The sequence below is a fragment of the Cheilinus undulatus genome, linkage group 22 (genome assembly GCF_018320785.1).
Source record: "Cheilinus undulatus linkage group 22, ASM1832078v1, whole genome shotgun sequence".
Lineage (NCBI taxonomy): Eukaryota > Metazoa > Chordata > Actinopteri > Labriformes > Labridae > Cheilinus > Cheilinus undulatus.
The window spans coordinates 26,512,763-26,538,947 of record NC_054886.1 but is presented as its reverse complement, the minus strand read 5'-3'; the positions used below and the strand labels follow the sequence as shown (position 1 = coordinate 26,538,947).

The 26,185-nt window shown below is 39.8% G+C and overlaps 1 protein-coding gene across 2 annotated transcripts in view; it reads right to left on the bottom strand.

Annotated features, from left to right (window-relative positions):
* The window catches only part of si:ch211-200p22.4 (phosphatidylinositol-binding clathrin assembly protein), a 173,323-nt gene that overhangs the window by 117,495 nt on the left and 29,643 nt on the right, over positions 1 to 26,185 (bottom strand). For both annotated transcript variants that reach the window (XM_041779660.1, XM_041779661.1), the window contains exon 2: positions 7,197 to 7,339. In XM_041779660.1, coding sequence (XP_041635594.1) covers positions 7,197 to 7,339 — 143 coding nt within the window. The remainder of the gene's footprint in view (positions 1 to 7,196; positions 7,340 to 26,185) is intronic.

The following is a 26,185-nucleotide window of genomic DNA, read 5'->3' as shown; positions in this document are numbered from 1 at the left end:
CAGCGCTGTCTTTCTACATGGCCATTGTCGGCGTTCAGGCCGAGCTGGCAGCGGTCAGCGTGTTGATCTGAACAGGAATGTACAGTCTATTGACCCCAATTCTGCGGGTCTGTGCTTCCTAATTTTACGGCCAGCTTTCTCTCAGCCCCTGACTGTAATGGATGGGACGGCCGCAAGGGAGCGGGGACACCTGGCCGCCGAGCCTCAGTCAGCACCGCCGCCCTGACAGGCCTGATGAATGTGGGCTGATGAGTGCACACTAGCAGCGCCTGGAGACTCTCACAGTGAGGCTAAAGCAGAGCACAGTGCGGTAATGTACTGTAGGCTTTTAAATTACTGTAAATCAAAAGGGTAGCTTCGGCAATTAACAACCTGCAAACGGAAGCATATTGACAATAAATCACTGCATAAATGTCTGTTGTACTTGTGTTATCAGCAGCTTTAATATAACCAGCTTAGGACGCTTTGTTATTAATTTAAGGGAACAAGATTACAGCGTGTAGCACCGCTCACATTTTACATCCCTGACTTATTGCTTGCTACGGGCATTGTGGGAAAAACAATACAACAACAGGCTTTAATTGCTTCTGTTTTCAATTGCATAACACAAAAGATGCTGCTTAGCACATTAATAAAAATATTTCAAAACGGATTAAAGGCGTTCAAATTATAAAAGTCACTCAAATAATGGAAAAATGCATTTCTTTAAGAAAGCCAAAACAAAACAAAAAAGCTGGGTCGCTGTGTATAATGTAATTAAAAACAATGCAATGATTTGCAAATCTCATAAAATGTATGTAAATATTTCAAAAATGTCAGGACAGGGCAACAAAAAGCTGGAAAAGCAAGTGATACTAATGGGAAACAGCTGGAGGAGCTTTTTGTACCTTATTAGGTTAACTGGCAACAGGTTGGTAACATGAATGGACACAAAAGGAGCACTTTAGAGGGTAAAGATGTGCAGAGATTTACAAATCTGCAAGAAACTGTGCCAAATAATTCTGGAACAGTTTCAGAAAAATGTTCCTCAATTTCAGATAGTGAAGACATTGAATATCCCACTATCTACAGTACAACATTTTATTAATAGATTCAGAGAATCTGGAGAAATCTCTGAGCAAGGGACAAGACTGAAGGCCGATAACGGCTGCTGGTGATCCTTGGCCCTCAGGCAGCACTGCATTAAAAAACAGGAATGAGTCTGTAATGAAAATCACTACATGGCCTCAGGAACACATTCAGATATCATTATCTGTCAACACAGTTTGCTTTGCCATGCACAAATGCAAGTTAAAGCTGAATAATGCAAAGAAGATGCCATATGTGAAGACAATTGAGAAACGCTGCCATCTTCTCTGGGCCAAAGCTCCTTGAAAATGGAGAACTGTTCTGTGGTCACATGAATCAAAGATTGAAATTTTTCATGGAGATCATGGACGCGGTTTCCTGCGGACTTAAGAGGAGGGTGACCATCCAGCTTATCGGGCCACAATTCATAAGCCTACATCTCTGAGGGTATGGGGTTGTATTATTGCCTTTGTCATGGGCCACTCCCACGTCTGGAAAGGCATTATCAATGCTGAAAACTGTTCTGTGGTCAGATGAATCAAAATTTGAAATAATTCTTGGAAACCCCTTAACTTTGCAAAGCAGATCAATACGCCAGTTTCCGTGTTCCAACTGGTGAATCCATCTTGCAGAGCTCCCATCTGAACAGTTTGGGCCCGGTTAGAAAGTGACAGGACCAATCAGCGACGAGGGGCAGTAGTTTCAGGTGCAGCAGAGTCGTGACGTAAGCAAGCAGCGACAAGAGGCCGGTGCAATTATGGCGGAAGAGATTAGCGTGGATGCTGCCATAGCATAAGTTTTATCAGAACTTGACGACAGCATTGAGAACAGCATTGAGGCGTTTTCTTTTCAAAGACGAAAAAGGTCTTTAACTGACATGTCAGCAGTCGCCATGGGTCGCGTTATGCCGTTCCCTATGGAGTTTACTCCTTGGTAGCGGTGCACCTCGGTATTGGCGACGACGTCACGTGTTTTGTTGCTCTGATTGGCCCATAAAGATTTGACAGACAGAACGTTCATCCAATCACCCTCCGAGTTTTTTTCAAAGGCTCTGCCCTTTCCGAAATACTGGCTATGGAAGGTTTCCCAGATGGATGTGTGAAGCACATCCATCTGGTGTGTCAGGTTAGAAACCACTGATGTCCAGTCCAAAAGCCCACATCTCTGATGGTATAGACACACAGGCAGTCATACTGAAAAAAAGAGAGAGGCTTTAGAGCAACATATGTTCCCATCCAGACGACGTCTCTTTCAATGAAGGCCTTGTGTATTTCAGCAATCCAATGCTAAACCACATCCTTCATCTATCACAACAGCTTGGCTTCACAGTAAAAGGGTCCAGATGGGGAACTGGCCTGCCAAACCTTTCACCAGTAGAAAAGCACTTGGTACATCATAAAACAAAAACTCAGAAGACCGTTTGACTGTTGAGCAGCTAGAATCCTACATAAGAAAAGAATGGGACAACATTTCTCCCCCAGAACTCTGGCAACTGGTCTCCTCGCTTCCCAGGGATGCTTCACAGTGGTTATCATGGTCCCGTCATTTATTCACATTTTACAAAGCACCCACATTTGGGGGAACAGGGGTTGTGTATTTCCATACTCCCTTTCATTTTTCCATACAAATGTAGTCTTGAAATTACAACTTTCATGGAGATTTTCATTATCTATTACCAGAAGTAGAGCTGGCACAGCATCCAGGCAGAAATAGTATATGAACGTAACGCTGCAGTCATTATTTAGTCACTTGAAACATCAAAAACTCAGAGATAAATCAGCACACATCCTGGGAATACCTCTGAACCACTTCTTGCTCTCTGTACTGACCTACTTAGCATGTTTGGCTTCATCAAAAAGTGTTGCGGGATTTTCCACAGCTTCAGAAAACATTTAGCGATCTATCATCTGATGACCTGATGTCCCTTTGAACTGCATGTGAGGTCTGAGCTTATGTAAGAGCCTTATTACTAAAAGAGCCAGCTCATCTCTTGGTATGCACCTACACCGCCAACATAACGTCTAATTTTGACTAATTCTCCTCACCTAAAAATACGATCTCTGCTGCAGTGAAATCAGCCACGCTGCTTTTTTTGGGTGTCAGTGGATTTTGGAAGTTTTTCTCGTGCGCTGTAACACAAAGATCTCACACCCAAGTCTTCCTCTTTTCTGAGGAAGTTTAGATTAACGTAATAAACAAGGAACCAGCAGGAGGAAGTGTTACATAATGTCCATAGAGCTGATCTCAACTAAACAAGGAAGCAACGCTTCGCTTTTTACAGGAGTCAGACAGGAATGTGACGAAGGGTGTGGCGGATGTTGTTTGATTGCTGTGAGTGGGTTTGTGGACAAGGTATACTTTATCAGTCTTTGCATCCAAGAATCCTGTTAGCAACAACATATGTATAATATATATACACATGAGCAACACAACTCACTGCAGTGAAAAAGTGTTTCTGCGTATTTGTCACACTTAAATGTCTCAGATCATGAAATAAATCACAAATCCCTTAAAAAGAACCTGTCTGACCAAGTGTAGCAGGCAAGGAATTTAACAGTCACTGACATCTGTCAGTCTAGACAGGGTTACAGCGAAATTTCTAAGGCTTCTGGATTCAGCGAACTACAGTTAGAGCCATTATCCACAAATGGAGAAAACTTGCAGAGCTTCAAAGAGGGCCTTGTGTCAGATTTTTGTCCACATAGATGGTGTTTTGTCAAATTTTGTCCACTTGCATGGCACCAAAGAGGGCATTTTGTCAAGTTTTGTCTGCTTACATGGCACCAAAAAGGCACCTTGTTAAATCTTGTCAATTTACCAAGCTACAAAGAAGACATCTTGTCAAATTCTGTCCACTTGCACGGTACCAAAGAAGGCTCTTGTCTAAGTTTAACTTGTATAGCATTTCGTCAAAATTTGACCACTTACAGAGCTCCAAAGATGTTTTTTTTTGACAGATTTGCCCACTTTCAGGGCACCTAAGAGGTTATATCCAATTTTGTCCACTAACAGGGCACCAAAAAGGGTATTTGTCAAATTCTGTCCACTTTCATGGCACCAAAGAAGGCAATTTGTCAAATTTTTTCCAATTCATGGCATCAAAATTGGCATCTTGTCCAATTTGTACCACTTAGAAAGTGCTTGTTGAAATTTTGTCTACTTTCATGGCACCAAAGAAGTTTTTGTCTAAGTTTGACTTGTACTGCATTTTGTCAAATTTGTCCACTTACAGCCACCATAGAAGGCATTTCGTCAAATTTTGCACAAGTACATGGCACTTAAAAGAGGGCATTTTGTCAAATTCTGTCCATAATAATGGCATTAAAATGGGCATTTTGTCAAGTTGTGTCTGCTTACAGGGCACCAAAAAAGGCACCGTGTCATATTTGACTATTTATTGAGCTTCAAAGAGGGCATTTTGTGAATTAGCATTCTGTCCACATTTGACAGAGGGTGTTTGTCAGATACGGCTAATTTCGACTTTTCCTCTGATTCAAAGTCACTAACAAATTCATAAGATTCGTTTTTAGCTGTTTTAAGCCAGTCTTTCTTCAGTGGTGTTACGACAATATCAAACATGTTTGATATTGTCATAAGTCTTTAAGTCTGGTCAGATGCAAATTGTGTCATTTAGTGACGTGACCATCATCCACAACCAACAGGAGCCAGGGTTGTGCGTGAGCACATTAAATCACTTCATTTTTTAAAACATGAACGAAGATCAATCTAGAGCTGCTGAATGTTCAATCAGAACTCAAGAGGTTGAACTTTTCTGTTCAGAGTTGCAGTCAGATCTCTGCACCTGTGTGTCTTGTCTGTCAGTTCATTCCAGGCTGACATGACAGGTACAGTAAACCTCAACTGGGATTTTCAAAGTAAAAGCCTGATCAGTTTGTTTCTATGGTGAGACCACTCAAGTTTTCATACAGTACTTTTAGTCGTAAGTTTTTCTGGAATAGTTCCTCGGTTGCTGCAGTAAAATTCAAAGTTGCTTTGGCGTTGTACTTTATTTCATTTCTACTTGAAGTAAATGATTTTAAAACATCAGATTATAAGATGTATTAATTTACATGTAATCTCTATATCCTCCTACATCTTGTTCTCTGCCCAAAATTTGTTGACTTGAATTTCCACCAGATGCATGATGGGAAATAATCTCAAAAGGAATCGTATTCTAGTCTTGTAGTTAGTGGCCCACAGTCTGAGAGGGTCTCAGAGGTCATATCAAATTTTGTCCACTTACAGGCACCTTAGAGGGCATTTTGTCAAAGTTTGAACAAGTACATGGCACTTAAAAGAGCTTTTTTTTTCAATTTTTGTCCACTTGCATGCAGGGTCCAAAACTAACTTTTTAGCTTACCAGCCAGGCTGGCTGGTAAGTGAAGTTTTTTACCAGCCAGGCAAATATTTTACCAGCCAACCAAATAAAAATTGCTTTTAAGTGTTGTAATTTGCTATCAGTATTATTCTACATGTCATTTGGGTCTTGTAGTCTCAATCAATATTTTAATAGTATGCACTAATACTAGCAATAATGCATGCTAAAAAAATGAATAACTGTTTCAAAAGTTAATTGTAATATTTGGGTTAATAAATTCTGTAGTATTCTTACTACAGTGCAAAAAGAATCTTTCAGTAAGGAATTTTACCTAAATCACTGACTTCAGTCTCCTTTGGGCAGTTGAGACATAAGATTTTAGCTCGACCAGACTGAACAGCCCTATATAATCATGAATGTCTGACCACTGGCTGCCGGTGGATGAGACTGGGTGGCAGCGGTGGCGGTGACGGCGGGAGCAGCAGCAGCAACGTCAACCTCCCTCTTTTGGTCACCCATCGTTAAAATCTGAGCTTCAGCAGGTTCTTTTGGTTTAGTTTTTTGTTTTCTTGCAGGAGGCTCTGCAATACCTGGCCAGCATCGCCACATGATCCTTTTTTCCTACTTCTTCTTATTCCTCTTTTTTCTTACTACTTCTTCTTCTACATACAAGGAGGTATGGGTACAGTAACAACCAGCTATCCACCTCGGCGCGCTGTGAATGATGTCATGACTGATGCACTTACGTGACCAAAGATCGTCTCGGCCTGAAATACACATTACTCTGCCAGGAAACCAGCCGATACCAGCATCGTTCTCCAGTAACAAAAAAATGAATTTTTCACTGGTAAAAAACATAACTCGCCAGAGTGGCGAGTGGTCTTAAAAATTTACCAGCCAGAGACAAAGTCTACCCATAATTGGCGAGTGGCGAGTGATAGTTTTGGACCCTGCTTGCATGGCACCAAAAAAAGGCAATTTGTCAAATCTTGTCCACTTTCACAGCACAAATGGTCAGAAGGCATCCAAAAAGGCATCTTCATATCTTTCAAACACAAAGACACCAAGGGGGGTAATTTCCCCCCAGCGGTGGTATATTCCATGTGTTAAACTCTCTGTTTTATCAGTTCTTTCTCAAAGAGAAGGAGTTCTTCAACACTTTCCTTGAAGAGCAGAGCACACTCTTTCTTTCTAATTATAAATTAATAAAGCTGGAATAAATGAAACTCTGACTCCATCTGACTTAATCTCTCCTCTCCATTTCAAAGCTGCAGCACACTGCTGAATATAAATGGAAACATTTTGCTGATGTGAGGTTTGATCTGTCGTCTTCGTGCGAAAACCAGAGCAACGTCTGGTTGAAATCACAATTAATAAAATCCAGAAAGTTTTCTAAAACATGGCGGCGATCGTTTGAATTTTAATCCATAATTATTTTGTTTGAAAGTCTTTGAATCCACAGAGGAGGGAGCATGATACTCTTTCAAGCTTGTCTTTTTCTTCATGAAGTTAATTTATTTGATTATTCATTTGCTTCTATCCTTGTCCCCCATCTTGAGCTAATTAATTTCTCTGCACTCTGCAGCTTTTTCCATTATTCACTCCGTGTGTCCAATGTGTACATTTTCCTCCCTGCGCTGTTGATCCTAACGCTGATAGGAGCATGAATAAATGATCCAAATGTGCTTGTATGTTTGTATTTATGAACATGTGGGCGACACAGACTTATTGATGCAGCCTCATTGACTGCCCTGGAGGCTGTTTCTGAGTGTAAATGTGTGTTTTTCTGGCGTGTGTTTAGCCTCCCTACCTCGTTGCCATACATCATGAGGTGGTGGGTGGTGATCAGGGCTTTGAAGACCACCACCCAGCTGGAGTTGGCCGTGCGCTCGAACAGCGTGTCAGCCAGCTGGGGAATGTTCACGTTCATCTCATTGGTGCAGTGAATCAGATCTGGATGGAAAAAAAAGACACAAAGAGTTACACAAAAGCAGAAAAGAGCCAGCAGTGAGGAGAGAAGCTCTTAAAAGGTTTGATAACCCTGATCGACAACAACGCCAAATTACTTTCCTCACACAGAGGCGAGAAATGCAGAAGCACAGACACACCAAGGACAGACAAACACGCTCTTCAGCTGAATTGAAATAAAGTGTGAAGGACAGCCTCTAAGCTGCAGGAACTTTTTTATAACCTCCTCCACTGCTGCTCTGCTCTGTTTTTTTTTTTCCAGCAGAAGTTCAGGTGTCATTCACTCACTGAACCTGCAGAAAATATCGGACCTTCAGGCATAAAAAACAGAAGCCTGAGAAACTCCAGATAAGGAGAGCTTACAAAGATGTTGTTATGTTGTGATGTGCAGGAGTAAAGAAGCATAAATCTTTAGCTATGTCCACTGTAACAGGATGGATTGTTTGCCCTCAAGTGGCTGAACTGTGCAGAGCTTTGTTTCAAGAGGAAAATAAATTAGGAGTTTTTATTGTTACTAAAGTGACCCTTAAATTTGTACCTTTAGTTTTCTTTTTTAGAAAATGTCTAAAATTGCTGTAGTTTGCACTCCAGGCCAGTAGTTGGCATTGTGACTTTGTAATGAAAAAATACAAACATAAACTTATTTCTACAGAGGGATGAGGTGTAAATACATAAAACCAGCCAGCACACAAATGTGGCCAGTCCAGAAAAAGGATCAGCAAAGGTTGGACTTCCTGAGACAGGGAGTTCAACCTGTCTTTCTACACTGACCTACCAGACATCCATGACTTTTACCAGTCCAAGGTGAGGAGATGGGAGAGTAACATTGTTGCAGACACAACACATCCCGGACACAACTGTTTACACTCTGCCCTTCAATTTCTTTCCACAGGCTATGACTCTAACAACCACTCAACAGTCAGAGTGACTGTAGCAACCACTCAACAATCACAGAGTCACTCTAACGACCACTCAACAGTCACAGACTAACTCTAACGACCACTCAACAGTCACAGACTCACTCTAACGACCACTCAACAGTCACAGTTACTCTAACAACCACTCAACAGTCACAGAGTCACTCTAACAACCACTCATCAGTTACAGAGTCACTCTAAAAACCTATCAACAGTCACAGAGTCACTCTTAAAACCACTCAACAGTCGCAGAGTCACTCTAACGACCACTCAAGAGTCACAGAGTCACTCTGATGACCACTCAACAGTCATAGTCACTCTAATGACCACACAACAGTCTCAGAGCCACTCTAAAGGCCACTCAACAGTCACAGAGTCACTATAATGGCCACCTAACAGTCATATGTTGTGCATTGAGGGATAATGGTATGGGGCTGCTTTTCAGGGTTGGGCTAGACCTCTTATCTCCAGAGAAGGACAATCTTAATACTTTAAAAAATACTTTGCCTCCAACTGTGTGGCAACATTTTTAGGAAGGCCCTTTTCTATTCCAACATGACTGTGTTCTAGTGCACAAATCAAGAACTATAAAGACATGGTTTGATGAGTTCAGTGTGGAATAACTTGACTGGCCTGCAGAGAGGCCTGACCTTAACCCCATCGAGCACCTTTAGGATGAACTTGAACAGAGATTGTGAGCCAGGAGTTCTTGTCCAACATCAGGGCCTGACCTCACAAATGCATTACAGAATGAATGAGAACAAATTCCCCTGCAGTTGGGGAACACAGATCTTTCAAAGAAGTCAGCAAACAATACATCAAATGCATAAAAATCTTCTCTCATCTGTTTCTCGTCCAATTCATTACAAAGTTCCTGATATGCTGTGAGAAGATCCAAACAGCTCGTCCTCTGTTCCCTCCACTTGGGCTGAGATTGATCTGAAGTGGTTCAGGTCCCAAAGCTTATTAAAAAGATGCAGCGTCTTCTTCACAACAGGTAGCTCAAACATCAATACAGATGCACACAGAGCAGCATCGATCATTCAAAGCACATTTTATTTTTCTGTTTGTTTCATTTCTCCCCCTTTCCCCTCCTTCACTTCCAACCTTCATCCACCTCCTCTCTTCATCCTTTGTTCCTCACCACAGGACATTATGGGCTGCCGGCTCTCACACCTGGTAACTACGGAAACAGCTTCTCATTAGACTTACAGGAGAAGTGTAGCAGGGAGAGTCCCGTGGGGAGACTTCATCATCATAATCAGGCCTGTGTGCTCGTACGAGCTCACGCACATTCAATAAAGCTGGTGTTGGCTCTTTCTTTTACACATTTTATCTCTTAGACACACAAACAGCCCCCCCAACATGGCACCTCTCCCCTTTATTCCTCTAACAACACAGCACACAAACATACAAGGCTGTTCAGTCGATACAAATGAGTGTAGAGTAATGTAATACACAAGGTGCATTACAGCACAGCACATCCATTTAGTGGTGTGAACGACAGCTGAGCGGAGGCACGTTTAGCTGCTAACTGAGTGCTTCTGAATCGCAGTTTTCAGCACGCTGAGTGGCACCAAGATAAATCACAGCATTTCTCGCCTGTTGGGAAATGTTCCAGCTTTTATGAATGCATCAGCATGTTGACTGAGGCTTTTTAATAGCAAAGTGTTAGCCTCACCTCATTTGTCTCCTTACAACTCTTCTTTCTCCCCATCCTTATTACATCTCTGCATGCTAGAACTGATAAGAAAAAGTAAATATCTCAAATTGAGTTCATCAAATCTAAACAGCAGGGTTGGAAATCCTTTGATAAAGCCTCAAATGCTGCTGATTTACTATGAAGGCAGCTAAATGTAAGCGGCATCAAAGCCCAAGAAAAAATCCTAAAAGGGACGGTAAAGATTATCATTCTTTGACTGTATATTCATATGGACAGCATATCTCTGTTTCCTTCCCATGTATAGAACTGAAGTCAAAATATTCTATGATAAACACTGTCATATTCTGCTGGTGATCTTTAAAGCAAGTCCAGTGCAGGCTAGTAAAAGAAGTCACGGCATGCTTTTTCTGTGCACATTTCCTGCATTTATAAACCATCTAAGATCCGTAAGAATGGTACAGTCCACATCAGAATCCATTCTGGAGTCCATTTGAAGCAGACACTAAAAAGCAAGATACTATTCCAAATCTAAACTTTTTCTCCCACCTTTCCTCTTCTGCTTTACCAACTCAGTTGAGAATACTCCAACATTTGTCAACAGAGCTGCGACTCATGACATAACATTAGCTCATTTTTTAAAAATCAAATACCTTTATTAAACAAAAAGTATTCTGAAAAAGTATCAGTACCCACCGAACAGTAACAGTTTCTCTAAAGACCACCCAACAGTCACAGAGTTTCTCTAATGAACTTCCAACAATCACAGAGTTTCTCTAAAGACCACCCAGCAGTCACAGAGTTTCTCTAAAGACCACTCAACAGACACCATTTTTCTAATGACCACCCAACAGTTACAAAGTTTCTCTAAAGACCACCCAGCAATCACAGAGTTTCTCTAAAGACCACTCAACAGACACCATTTTTCTAATGACCACCCAACAGTAACAAAGTTTCTTTAAAGACCACCCAACAGTCACAGAGTTTCTCTAAGTCCACCCAGCAGTCACAGAGTTTCTCTAAAGACCACTCAACGGTCCCCATTTCTTAATGACGACCGAACAGTCAGATTTTCTCTAAAGACCACCCAAAAGACACCATTTTTCTAATGACCACCCAACAGTTACAAAGTTTCTCTAAAGACCACCCAACAGTCACAGAGTTTCTGTAAGTCCACCCAACAGTCACAGAGTTTCTCTAATGACCACCCAACAGTCAGAGTTTCACTAGGGGCCAACCAACAGTCTCAGTGTTTCTCTAATGACCACCGAACAGTCACAAAGTTATTCTAATGATCACCCAACAATCACAAAGTGTCTCTAAGCCCCCTCCAACAGGCATAGAGTTTATCAAAAGACCATCCAACAGTCACAGAGTTTCACTAAAGATCACTGAACAGTCACAGAGTTTCTCAAAAGACCACCCAACAGTCACCGTATCTCTAATGCTCATATAACAGTCACAAAGTGTCTCTAAGCCCCACCCAACAGGCATAGAGTTTATCTAAAGACCACCCAACAGTCATAGAGTTTCTCTAAACACCACCCAACGATCACCATTTCTTTAATGATCACCAAACAGTCAGAGTTTCTCCATTGATTGCCCACAGTCACAGAGTTTCTCTAATGATCACCCAACAGTCACAGAGTTTCTCTAATGATCACCTAATAGTCACAGAGTTTCACTAATGACCACCAAACAGTCACAGAGTTTCTCTGATGATCATCCAACAGTCACAGAGTTTCTCTGATGATCATCCAACAGTCACAGTTACTCTAATGACAAACCAACAGTCACAGAGTTTCTCTAATGACCGACAGTCACAGAGTTTTCCCAATGACCAACCAACAGTCACAGAGTTTTTCCAAAAACCAACCAACAGCCACAGAGTTTTTCTAATGACCAACCAACAGTCAGAATTTTTTGAATGACCACCCAACAGTCACAAAGTTTTCCTAATGACCACCCAACAGTCACAGAGTTTCGATTGTTTTCAAACGATCAGCAGGTCAAACCTTGAAGCAGACTACAGCGAGAAGACACTCCTGTCAGCTAAGAACAGGAAACAGAGGCCACAATTCACACGGGCTTACCGAATTTGACAATAGAAGACTGGAAAAATGTTGCCAGGTCTGATGAGTGGATTTCAGCTGCAACTTTTAGATGGTAGGGTGAAAATTTGGCAGCAAGAAAGCATGATGCCTTGTATCAACAGTTCAGGCTGGTGGTGGTTTAATGGTGTAGGGGATATTTTCTTGGCACACTTTGGGACCTTTTGTACCAATTGAGCATCGTTTAAACACCACAGCCTACCTGAGACCATGTCCATCCCTTTATGTCCATAGTGGCCTCCACAGGACCAGATCCCATCATGGATATGCTGCCGACAAATCTGCAATAACTGTGTGATGCTATCATGTCAGTATGAACCAAACGCCTTGTTGAAACTACGCCACAAAGAATTAAGGCAAGGGGGTCCAACCCAGTACTGGCAAGGTTACTACCTAATAAGGTATATACTGTAGTCCTAACTATATGTAAAATGGAGGCAGAGATTGAAGCCACTGGTGGCTTTGTTATTGAATTAATTGCTTCTACTGTGTTTTCAATCAGTCCACATATTCTTCTTTATTTCCGAGGCTACCTTTTCTCTCTATGTATCTCTCTATCTCTCCTCCGTCTGTCCATCTCTGCTTCTTTTCCACAGAGCTCATGTTTTTTCATTAGGTCTGGAGTGGTGTGAGAGAGAGAGAACTAAGAGAAGGACTGATTAGGTCTGCTGGGACGCTTGTGTGTGAGGGTGATAATGTAAAGAGGGTACATGCACTGACTTAATCAAGCAGAGTGGAAAGCATTAGATGCCACTGATCCCAGAGCAAGAAGAGAAAAAGGGGGGAAGGCAAGGCAGGCAAGTCAAACATATGGCACAGATAAAAAAGGAGGGTAAAGAGAGGGATACAGGAAGAGAACGGAGAGGTAAAGAGGGTGAAAGAAAAAAAGCGAGATAGGTGGAATGGAGCAGGAGCGAACCCAGATAAAAACTTATCAAATGATAATGTGACGTGAGAGACATGAGAGGCTCTTCATACAGACAATTTGCAAGGATCCACACATGGCTCGATAAGCTCCCTCGCCTTGTTTTCATCCGCCTTCCTGTTACTGGCGTGGTCTGCTGCAGAGACGGGTCTGAGAGTTGTTTATTTCCTTTCTTAAGGCTAACCTTGAGCCATTATTCTGTCCAGATATGGCAAAGAAATTGCATCGTTGAATCTACAAGGCTCTGACTGACAAGCTGACGTCCTGCAGGCAATTACCTGCACAACAGCTGTGCAAAGAATCCAGCTAATTGACGCCGACACATACATTATAGTTAAACAACAGACTGCAGAGAAAATGCACCTCAATGTCAAAGTCTACCTCAACTACAAATATGTTCTTAAAGCTCAGTATAAAGGTGCTGACTAGAGGGATATAATTATCTTTTTCACTGAAGGCTGAAGGCAGTACAGCTTGGCAAAGACAAATGACAAGTCCCCTTATGCACGGCTTTTGTAGCCATAGATGAAGCAGATCAAGAAGACTGCTTTACAGTGAGGTTAATGGCAATTCTGTAATCTTCAAAACTGTCAATTCCTCAGTAATACTTTTCTAAACCATGTTTTTTTTTGTTTTGTTTTTTTCAAACAACACAATCTCTTTTGCTGATGATTAATAATATCAAAAAGTACCTCAGCATTAAAGACAGATAGACACAACTTTGGAAGAGCTCAGATGAAGGTTGACGTTATGTATCAAACCTTTCTTTGGTGTTTTATTCTACCCAAAGCACTCCGGAGACCGAGCCAAAATCTCAAGGCACACCATATTCATATCTATGCAAATAGCCTCTTTTAACATATGACACAGCAGAATTGGGCTAAAACAAATGGAGGTACAAATTCCCACGGTACACCTGCCTCAAGGCACACCACTACTACCACTCAGAACCCCTATTACTGTAACAGCATGACAAATTGTACCTGATACACCATCATTTTGAAGGTCATTTACCCCCTTTTTTAAGTCAGAGCCCATTTCTAACTCTGAAACTTTACATACGAAATGTTGAGTATTGGCAGCTGTGCTGTCCTAACATTTTGAAGTGTGGTTAGAACTCTAAAGACATCATCAGGTTTTGCGTAAACACGCTAATTTGCTCAGAGTATGAGCGTACGTTGACACCATACACAGCCCTGTTTAATAAATATGAAGCTATGGCTAGTAGCAGGTTAGCCTAGCATTAAAAAAATTATGAGAATGGCTCTTTCCGAAGGCAATACATGAAAGCTTCTCTGTATACAAACACATCCGTCAAAGTGGTGTTTCCCCCTGTTTTTGTTTGAGACTTTATGCTAAACTTATTTCCACTAGATTCAGTTGCAGTTGTATTAGTTTTCATTGGTTAGTCTCTGCCATCATGTAAATTATTCAATGTAATTTTATGTTACTACCAATTTGTCTAAATGTGTGAAGGATTTGAGGCAAACACAGATTTACCCGTGGGGACAAGAGATTGTATCTCTTTGTGCCGTATCGTATCGTATTGTGTTGTATCTTGTGGTATCTTACCATGTTGCGTTGTATCTTATTGTGCAATACCATATCATGTTGTATTTTTTCCTGTTGTATTGTATCATACACCATCATATCATATGGTGTTAAATTGTATCTTATTGTATCATGTTGTATTGTATAGTATTGTATCATGCTAAATTTTATATTGTTGAATGTATAGTATCGTATATGTTATGTGTGTAGTAGGGCTGGGTATTGCTAAGAACCTCACGGTTCAATTCGATTTCAATTCTTTAGGTTGCGATTCAATTCGATATTGATTCAATATTGATTTAAATGCTTTGATGTTGATTCAGTAAGAAGTAGAAATACACAAATGACCTGTTGACAATTCTGAATAATAATTTTCATGCCCATGTGAACATATGTGGTAGGTCACCTCAAATTTTTTTAGCAATAAAACATCTAAAAATAAAAATGTGCACAATAATAACTTATTTGTGCATAAGGAGTACAAAAGTAAAAAACATGCCAGTTCTGTATAAACAGTGAAAAAGTAAAGTGCATGTAAACTTTAATAATATTTCTTTCCTCTTGGAAATTGTGATAAACCTCACATAACATGGTTATGGTTGGTTGTTGTTTGGTCGAGTGCGGCATCCGTCCATACAATGCGAATCACACGCACAGTGACCCCCACTGGCCAGGAGGTGAATCGATTCAGAGGATTTGCTGAATCGATATTTTGAATTGAGGGGGGGAAATATTGCGATGCATCGATTAATCGATATTTTTACCCACCCCTAGTGTGTAGAACTGCATCATATCGTTTTGTGCTAAACAATGTTAATTTTGACAGCTATTTTTATTTTTTGTCGTAGTCTTTTGATTACATGGTTTTAAGTTTAAGTCACATTTTAGTCATTTCTACTTTTCTTAGCTTTGTTGTATTTTTAGTCGACGAAAAAATTCCAAAACATTTTAGTCTAGTTTTAGTCCTTAAAAAGTCCTCACATTTTAGTCTTAACATTTAGTTCAAGCATTTATTCCCCTGCCTTAATCCGGTACCAAATCATGGTAGCGTTCTACACATCCTGCCAAACCTGGGGTCCCTGCTTTCTACAGCTGAGAGGCAGAATAGCTACAGATGCATTGTTATTTTGACAGATTTACCCACAGTGGAGAAAAAATCATGGATTTTTAATGTCAGATGAAAACTACATTACATTTTAGTCTAGTTTAAGTCATCTTGAGGAAAACTAATCAGTTTTATTCTTCAAAAATCTATCTTTGGCTAGTCAGTCTAGTTTTTATCATGGAGAAAAAGGCTGTCGACATACATTTGTTAGTTTAAGTCAACAAAATTAACACTGTTGCTAAATTGTACTTTATCGTATCATGTCGTACCGTATCATATTGTGTATTTGTGTTGTATCGTGACATTGTATAGAATCATATTGTATTGTACTGTGCAGTATTGTATGATACTGTATTGTAAAGTATCACATCATTTCGTATCGTATCATGTAGTATTTCATCTCGTAATCATATTGTATCTTATTAAATTGTACTTAACATATAATGTTGTACTGTATTGTATTGTTACAATGTTACAATGTCATTTAGAAGATGCTTTTATCCAAAGCAACTTACATCTGGGACAGGTGCTCCTGGCATCAAGAGCCTTGCCCAAGGGCTCACAGTGGACACCTGTGCTGACTGGAATTTGAACCCCCAACCTCCCATGCGACGGTTAACAATGTAAACCACTGAGCTATCCAGCTATCGAGCTATCCAGTTGTCTCATATGTTATATTGTACTGTGCAGTATAAAGCGATATATTGTGTTGAATTGTGCTGTATTGTATGATGTATCCTATAGTATCACATCTTGATGTACTATATCGTATTATGTATTGTGTTGTATCATGTTAAGTAGTGTTATATTATATCAGTTCCTTTTGTTTTGTATTGTGCCGTATTGTTTTGGGTTGTACAGTATTGTATCATGTCATATCATATCGTATTGTATAATATCACATTGTGTTGTATTGTGTTAAGCGTTGTATCCTGTTGAACTGTATAATGTATCGTATTGTGTTGCATCATGTTGTATGGTACCATATTGTATTGTATTCTATCATATTGTTATCATTACACTGTATAGTATCTGCTCTTTTTTATATCATTTTGTATCTTAATGTAACGTTATGTTGTACCATATATCTTGTTGTTTTATTTTTTTAATCTATCATATTGTATTTTGTTGTGATATCATGTTATATCATATATCCCACTAAATTGTATCATGTTGTATTATGTGGTATTGTAACATCTTATCCTATCATTCCAAACTTAACTTTGATTGGTATTTCTTGCAGAGATTTTGTGGTTTTTAATTTTATCCCACTCAAGACTATATCCAGCCACTGAGCCAAAAAAGCTGAGAAATGTAACAAATGAGCGTAATGTTTCTGAGTAGGTCAAACAACAATGTCAAAAACTCAAATTATTTTCTGTAATTGCAATATGCTTCATGATAAGCAAGTATAACTACATTTTGCATCCCAATTTCCATCGTCACTGAACAAACTAATAACAACCATGATATTGTGACATTGTTGGGGTTAATACCAGGCAAAAATGTTTTATTACAATTGGAGAGAAAAATGCATAGTCAGAACATTTCATTTCATTTCATTGTAATGACACATTTCGTCTTTATTAAAAGTTACAGCTTCTGGGATATTGCACTTGGCCATGTTGGATTCAGATTATCTTGTGATTGTGCCTTTTCTTAGTGGTCTGTTTTGTTTCAGATGTCAGTATAAAATGCAAAAATGCAGAGCTTTTCTTGTGTTTAGAATGATATGCATTGGCACTTTGGACTCTCCGTTTGAAATATGCATTTTTGGTGTTGAATATTATTTGCAAGCTAATCTTTGTGTGTTTACACCCTTTCTGACATTGTCATGTTGTATTTTTCAGACATGTTTCACCGAATTGTCTGCTTACAATTCCGTTTGCAGACTTGCTTGCCTTGAAATGCCCCTTGAAGGACGAATAAAGTATTCTGAATTGAAATGTGTCTGCACTGTCTGTATTCATTTGTGTCTCTATTTTTCTACTAGCCTTCTCTTCTCTAACTTCTAGTTTTCCGTGTCTGTATATCGTCTGAATGCCGAGTAGATGTGATCTCATTCTTAACAGGGAGCATCTCTGTTCCTCTGTGATCTGAGGTCCATTGTTAGCAGTCATCTGTTGACCTCTTTGGCTTTTGGTTTGACCACAATAGTCCAGTGGGCTCCTGGTACAGAGGGACTTTCCTGAAACAATTCAAGAGAAATTGTCCAATATTCTCTGTAATGGTTGATATGTTATTGAAGGTATTTATTCAGAACTTCTGAACGGTATCTTTGTGAAGGTAAGCAGGTGGTCAGATCAAGCTCAAGAAGGGCAGAAGGAGGAGACAGATCACATCTGGCCCAGCTGGTTACCGTCTATCTGCACTTTCCTCCCGTCTCTGCATCCTTGAAGTCGTCCATATCCATGCACTTCCAGGCATCGAACACATTACCCACGACCTTCTGCTTTTCTTTCCATCTCAACTCTTTCTTCATCTTCTATTCCCGAATCTGTTTTGTTGTCTATCTCACATCAACAACCTTTAAACATTAAATTTTCCATTTTTATCCAGTTTCAAGTGTTTCTAATAAAACATTAACTCGCTGATTTCATGTCCCTGTCCCCTTTTCTCTTCTGATTAACACAGTAAAGCTTCTCCCTCTCTCCCTCTGCTCTCCCTCTACTTTAGTTAATCCATTTTAGCCACAAGGGATCCACCGCTACGCTATAACATGACACAAAAGTGCTAAAAATGGCTCAAGAATCCAGTTCAAAAAGGCTGATACTATGGGGCACGTTACGAATTGAACTGTAGTTACAGTGCTCTTGTTGGTACAACTGATGAAGAATATCATAGTCTTTTAGTGTTATTTGTTTTCTGCCACTTAAGTCCCTGTAGACAAAGTTTCATAACATACTGGCAAAATCAAATTTGAGGATAAAAAAGTGAACCAAAATTGGTGGTTCTGTGCCTCTGTGAGGTATCAAACCCTAATACTATTCCATTAATTGTGTAGCTTTATACTCTCCAATAAACCTTGGAAAACCCTCAATGCAATCTTGAAATACTCTGCTCACTAGGCGGGAGGTCCCCTTGACATTGTGCTATCATTGTGCAGTTCACCCTTGAGTCTGGCCTGACCTTTGTACTATATCCTCCACAACATAATAAGAAAAATCCAGGTATAAGAGAGTACATTTGTGCAAAGTTTGACAAAGGGCTCACAAAGTTTCCTTGAGATATTGCTTCAAAAGCAAGGGATGAACATGAGGCCCAGTGATCTTCATCTAAATCTTAACAGTTCATCTTTGAGTAGGATGGGCCTTTTTTCAAGACATTTTGTCACAAACAAGGGATGAACCTAAGGCCTTATATACTAGGCCTTTAATCTCCAAAATCTGATCTCTTCATCCTTGAGTATGACTCAACATTTTCGCAGATTTAGTGGAAATTCCCTTGAAAAATTTCGGAGCTATTGCACCAGAAGCCAGGTATGAACATGAGGCCTAATATCCTTGGCTTTTGACCTCCAAAATCTAGTCAGTTCAACCTTGAGTCAGAGTGAAAATTAGTGCAAAGTTTGACAAATTGCCCACAAAACATTCATACAAAATCGCAAGAAAGGGATGAACATCAGGCCTTTTATCCTAGACTTTTTCTCTCCAAAATCTTATCTGTTCATCACTGAGTTGAGCTGGACATTTGTGCAGGTTTGGAAGAAATTACCTTGATGAATTTGACAGTTATCATGTCACAAGCAAGGGCTGAACATTAGGCCTAATATCTTTGGCCTTTGACCGCAAAATCTAGTCAGTTCATCCTTTAGTCAGAGCGAACTTGCTGCAAAGTTTGACAAAAAATCCACACATAAAGCAACCTTTACCTAAACTAAGTGTTCTTCAGATATCGCTTCAAAAACAAGGGATGAGCATGAGGCCCAATGATCTTGATCAATGACCCCTAGATCTTATCTATATCCTTTTGTCAGATGGATATTTGTGCAAATCTTGACAGAAATCCTTCAAAGCATTCTCGAGATGTTGTGTCACAAGCAAGGGATGAGCATGAGGCCCAATTGCCTGACCTTTGTGCTCTAGCCCCCAAAACATAATTTAATAATCTAGCATTCCCGGTAGACATTTGTGCAACGTTTGACAAAATCCCACAAAGCGTTCTAGAGATGTCGTGTCACAAGCAAGGGATGAACATGAGGCCCAATGATTTTATGTTTTGAACCATGTCCTCCAAATTACAATGAGTTAATCCTAGAGTCAGAGTGGACATTTGTTCAGGTTGAAAAGACAATCCCTTGAAGAATTATTGAGGTATCACGTCAAAAGAATGGAATGAACATGAGGCACAGTGTCCTTGACCTTTAAACTTTGTCATCCAAAATATAACTAGTTAAACATGGAGTTTGAGTGGACATTTGCTCAGAGATGTAAGAAAATCTCTTGAGGCATTCTTCAGGTATTTCATTTAAGAATGGCTCAGACATGCATGTGTGCATACAGATAAATAGCCCAAAACATGATGTCTTCAGGCCTGGCAATCACTGGTGCAGTGGCAAAATAATATTTCAGGTGCTTGTTCAGAAAAGTAATGCCTATTTTATTCTTGAGCTGATCTTATCGACTCTCAGATAAAGTGTATTAGAAATAATCGGATTATCCAAGAGCATCAAAATTAAAGGTCAACTTGAAAAAGCTGAAATTTCTCGTAAGGCCAATTGGGTTTGGTTCCAAGAGCAACTTAATCCACCAATTTGGTCACTTTTGGTTCCAAAATACCAACAGGCCATGTCCAAAATGTCAACTTAAGGCAGGCCAAACAAGTATGTGGCATTTGCGAGGCTCCATCAATTTGTTCCAAATAATAAGAAACAAAAGATATACCAACCAACATGCTGCATCTTTATCTGAAATTCTAGGACACCAATTCTAAGAGTGTTTATGAGCAGGGGAATCCTAAATGATGAATTCTCTCTAAGTTTGTCACTTTGAATTGGTGACATATTGATAGAAATAAGGGTTTTAGTTCCAAAAACTTGTGTCCAACTGCATTAACACATTTACAGCTGATTTAAAAAGATATAATCCACTTAGTTCTTGTAAGAGGACTTAAGATCAAGTCTCACCAAAATTTGATCCAGTTGACTCAATCAGCCCCCTGCAGAGAGGTGGATTAACCCTTGAGTAAAGTCCTATGATCAGCTCCTCAATCCCCTCTTGACGTGTTTTAAAACCCAAGTCTGGTATCAGATCGTGTCTGTCAGCTCCACACTGTTCAGTCTCTCCTCAGTTCAGGCCCTTCAGAGACCACCAAAGGAAGGTCAAGCTCGCATAGTTTAAATTCCTGGAGAGACGCCTTAGTAGATTATCTATCTGGAATAATCTCAAAGGCTTTACATCTCCATATCTTAGAATGTGGAGACAGGATGTAGACAGAGTTTAGTGTTAAAAGATGTTAAAGGGACAAACAATGCTGCCATGTTATCATTGAATGTTGCTGTTCAGAGAAGAAACAGAGAAGAAAGCACCTTCAATGGTTGATCACTTCTTTAGAAGAGTTATAGACTTCATTTGCTACATTATAGTCAAGCTGGTTTTAACCTTTTCAATAAAAAAATTGATCCCAAAATCTTCAACTAAGGGAGACATATCTTAAAAAAAACAAAAACAGGTACAGCATTGGAACTGGGCATTGGTTGATCCCAAAAAAAAAACAAGTATCATATTGATACTAAAACACTATCAAAAAGCTCTAGACACCTAAAAACCTGATGCTCAAAATTAACAAAAAAAATGTAAACATAAGATAACATAAAAATAAATCTTCCATGATTGTTCTGGGATTTTTTTGTTTAATCCAATGTACAGTTGTCAATTCAGAATAATTCCAAACTTTGGTATTAAACTAGGATAAACCCAAAGATAATGAGATCCGTTTTCAGACCATGGATGCCAAAATAAAAGTCTTCAGCACCAGTTCAACACCAGGCATTTTCATGTGACTTATTAGTAGAAGTTACAGGAAAGCTCCACCGCACTGTCTACATTCCACAAAAATGTTCCAAATTTTTTCTACCAAACTGCTGCCAAGATTTTTGTGCAATTTAGAAAGTTTAGAGGAGTCTGCTTGCAATATTTGATGGAATTATTCCTCTCCTGCACTTGTCTTATGAATCAAGCAGAATCAAGCTACACACACTACAGAGCAACACTTCTGCTTATGACTAAGATTCAGTCATTCATTTCTCAGCTCAAAAACAGGGACTGTAGTATGTCAAGTTGAAGAATGACGGCACTAAAGCCCACGTTAGACCAAAGATCTGTAATGTTGAAACTTGCAATTGTTGCAACGGGCCGCTCTGCAACTTGCCTGTCAGTTCACACCGCTGCAACTGGAGGAGGTGATGTATTGTTTCCAGAGCAAAAAATCTTCATGCTTCAGTTTTCTCTGCTGCTTTACATGCCTGTCTTGTAGCTTGTGAGTTACCTGCTACAGTTGCAACTCTGCTTTTGTAAATGAAAAAAAAAAAGAAAAAAAAAAACATGAAACAGGATGATTCTGAATTTGGAGCCATTCATGGGTGATTTAATCTCCTGAGACCTGAGTGGGGCAAGTTTTTCATAAAGCCTTAATATTCCAATTAAATATTTTTTTAAAATTCCATTTAAATTCCTTAAAAATTTCAAGTGAATTCACTCAAATGTTAAGCGCGATATTCTTTTTTTTTTTTTTTTTTAAATCCAGTGCTTTCAAAATTATCAACACATTCCCAAAAAAATCATGAAAATGATGGGAAAATCCAAAAACAAATTACGTTTTTTTTTTTTTTTTAATGTAAAGGACACCCCACAAAAAATCCCACCCCAAATTCCCAAATATTAACAAATGAATTCTCCAAATTTCCATAAAAACACCATTGATACTTCTTTGGGATTTCCCCCCAAACATCCCAGTCATATTCCCAAATAATTTTGAAGAAATTCTTGAAACTTTCACATAACCCAAATATTTACATTTTATTGAATTTCCATGTAATAACTTTCCCCTAAAAGATTTAAAAGATTTTCATGAAAAAGGAGATATTCCCTCAAACAACCAAACAGTTTTCATGAAATTGTTGAAAATTTCAAAGAAAAACCTTGAAAATATTGCCACCCAAAATTCCAACCCATTGAACTAAATTCCTCAAATTTCCATAAAAATACCTTCAAATTTCTTAGCAAACCCCCAAAAATATTCCAGCCATACTCCCTGAAATTTCCATGATATTCTTGAAAATTTCAAAGGCCATCCAACAAAAAATTCTCTCCCAAAATTTCCACACATTAACAAATACCCCAAATTTCCATAAAAATACCTTCTAATTTCTTAGTGAATTCCCCCAGACATTTCAGTCATATACACTGAAAATTAACAAAACCCAAAATCAAATTCCCAAACATTCCCATATAAATTTCCATTAAATGTTTCTTATCAAACGACTGGCTTTTCTAGGTACTTTGTAAAGGTGAACTGGCTTGAAATGCCTCGTCAGTCCACTTAAAATTTGGATGGTCCAGCTCGACTAGTGCATGTCACTGGCTTGAGAAGATTTGTCATGTTTTGTTTATTTTCTCTACATTACTGATTGCTTTGCACGGAAAATCAGGGCAGTTTGTTTATTTGCAGTTGGCATGACCAGCTTCCTTCCTCTCTGATTGGCTGTTGAAACACATGACATGCCCTGCGTTCTGAAACCAGCTGTTGGAGACTTTACTTGGCAACGCCGTATGCCAGCCTGATTCAAGCCGCAACAGCTCAATTCACACAGCTGCAACTGTCACATACAGCAACTGCTCAAAAGCGCCACTAACTCCGCTGGGATTATAAAGAAGTAATAAGGCTAATGATTGAGCAGGTACTGCTGCAGGGACAAACGACCTTCATTCATAATCTGCCCAGGTGCAGAATAACTGGGTGACGTAAACGCTAATAGAGTAGCACAGAAGGCTACAGGAGTCCCAATCTGTTGAAGATTAACACTCGGCAGTATCAGCACCTTGTCTGGCGTGTTACTCGTAATCTCCGTCTCTCTTCTGTCTGTCGCCGTGTTAGGGACTGCAGACAGGGCTTGCCTGAAAAGAGGATTCCCCATCCACCCCTCCCTCCTCCTTTTCTTCTCCTCCAAAATCCTTGACGAAGAGGTGTGAAGAATTATAAGCCTGCCAAATGAAAAACATCTTTTCTTTTCTTTTCTCACTTTATAATCACACTAAGTCAGCTTTATTTTAGCACTTCTCATTGTAAATACCCTAAAAGTGAATGTGAAACCACATGTCATGTTTTGTAGTGTTGACAGAGCAAAGAAAGCTTTTAGTACGCGTTTCCCTCCCTCTCTGTCACATCCTTTTCTCTCTATGATCGCTCACTTTGCTGCCAATATATCCAAGACACAAAGGAGGTTTACAATTCATCTGTATTTATGTTTATGCCGTCGGGTAACTTCAGAGAGATAGCAGTGATTTGATGGACTGTCTCGGTGCCGCAGCACAGCACTAACTCCAACAGGTAGCATTTAAGAGCCAAAACAAATCATTTTATTCTCATACCTTAGGATGATGATGCATCGTTTTTGAGATGACTTTTTAAGCTTTAAAAAGGTTTTGATTGACCAGCAAATGCACCGTTTCATGGTCCACAGGCAGCATTTATGAGCTGTGCCAAATTACTGTTTTATGCTGTTTAACTGTCGCTTGGCTGACAACAGAAACAGAAAAATGTGTCAAAAGTTAAATACTTAAAAAAGAAGAGCTATGAAAAGCTAAAAGGTTTTGTTTGTCAGAAACAGAAGAGGTAAATACACAGCTGTTTTTGAGTCAAGTTTTGGCATTTTATGTGGAGATATGGGGATGTTCCTTTGGGCAACATTTTCTAACTCCTCCTGGGGGATCCCACAGCATTCCCTACCCTGAGGGTATATGGAATCCCTCCAGCAGGTTCTGAATCTGCCCTGAGCTCTCCTCCCAGTTGGGCATGCCTGGAAGACCAAAGCGGAGTTTGCCAGTGGGCATCTGATCAGATGCCTGGACCACCTCAGCTAACTCCTTTCAATGCAAAGGCACTGCTGTTCTACTGCAAGCTCCCTCTTGATGTCCGAGCTCCTAACCCTGTCTCTAAGACTGAGCCCAGCCACCCTCCGGAGAAATCTTTCAACTGCTTCTAACCACAATCCCATTCTTTCAGTCACTACCCAAATCTCATTGCTTTAGGTAAAGGTTGGAGCGTAGATCAACCCGCAAACTGAACGCTTTTCCTTCCCGGTTCAGCTTCCTCTACGCCAGGGGTTCTCAACCTTTTCAGCTCGTAACCCCCAAAATAAGGTGCCAGAGACCCCCGCTGTACCTGGAGGTGGTTGAACACAGCTATGCACAAGAATAGTCATGTGGAGACAAGGGCATCTATAAGGGAATAGCTTTTTGGGGCCCAGACAAACTGGGGGCCCATGGAGTTCAACAAAATCACAGTCTATTGTAAAGTTAAGCTGTGATATCCATATTTTATATTCAACTTGAAAAAAATCGCCACTCTTATCAATGAAACAAATGTCTTTTTTAAAGATGGAGGTTGTTTCTGGCGTTTATATAGAGGGATTGGCCAGAAATGTGAAACTATCTGGGACAGAATCCAGTCTACGGACCAAGGTTGTTTCTGACATATAGAAAAAAAAAAAAAACAGAGAGGAACCCGGGTCTTTATCTTTTGTGGGTTTTGGTCACTGTTTTTATCACTTTTTACATGTTTCATTGAAAATGTTTCCATTGTGTTTCTTTTTCCCTTTGTCATTGATTTTTAATGTCCTGTGTGAAGCACTTTACCTTGTTGCTGAAATGTGCTATACAAATTAATTTGCCTTGCCTTTATCCAGAGATACAGCCCCATCTTGTGGCCAGAGGGAGTATTATAGCTTAGACGCAACAATGAGCCATTGTTGTCAGCTTGTATAAATAAAAATAGAGAGGTCCCCTGCAACGTCCTTCGAAGTCTGTAGACTCATGGATGCAAACAAGTTGAAACTGAAGGAAACAGCCAGAAAACAGTGAAAATTGTGACTATGTTGGTTTACATCCAAACAGTAGAGACAGACGAGAGGGAATTTCAAATGTAGCTACTTTGAATGGGGGTGATGCTTATATATGGCAACCAGCGTGATAACTGTGCATGGATTGAAACTTGAGTTGGTGAACGCATCAGACAGGAAGCAGTGACATTAAGGGAAACGTTCTTATTATAGTACACTCTTCTGCTTCATGCGCCACCTCTGCATCATTCTTTACATCATTTCCTGCCTCCCGAGACCCCTCCTCTCTTCCAAAAAATGATGGTCTCCTGCTGTGAGGTGCATGCGTGAACAAGCAACATAAAAAGATTTCAGGAATATGTGAAAACGGCTTGAAAAAGCCTATTCTTTCCTCCACATGGAGCTCAGAAGTGCTGTTTCGGTAGCAACCTTATGCGACCTTTCACGGTAGAAAAGGATGATTCTGAACGGTGAGATGGATAGATTTTAAATTGAAAAAGAAAAA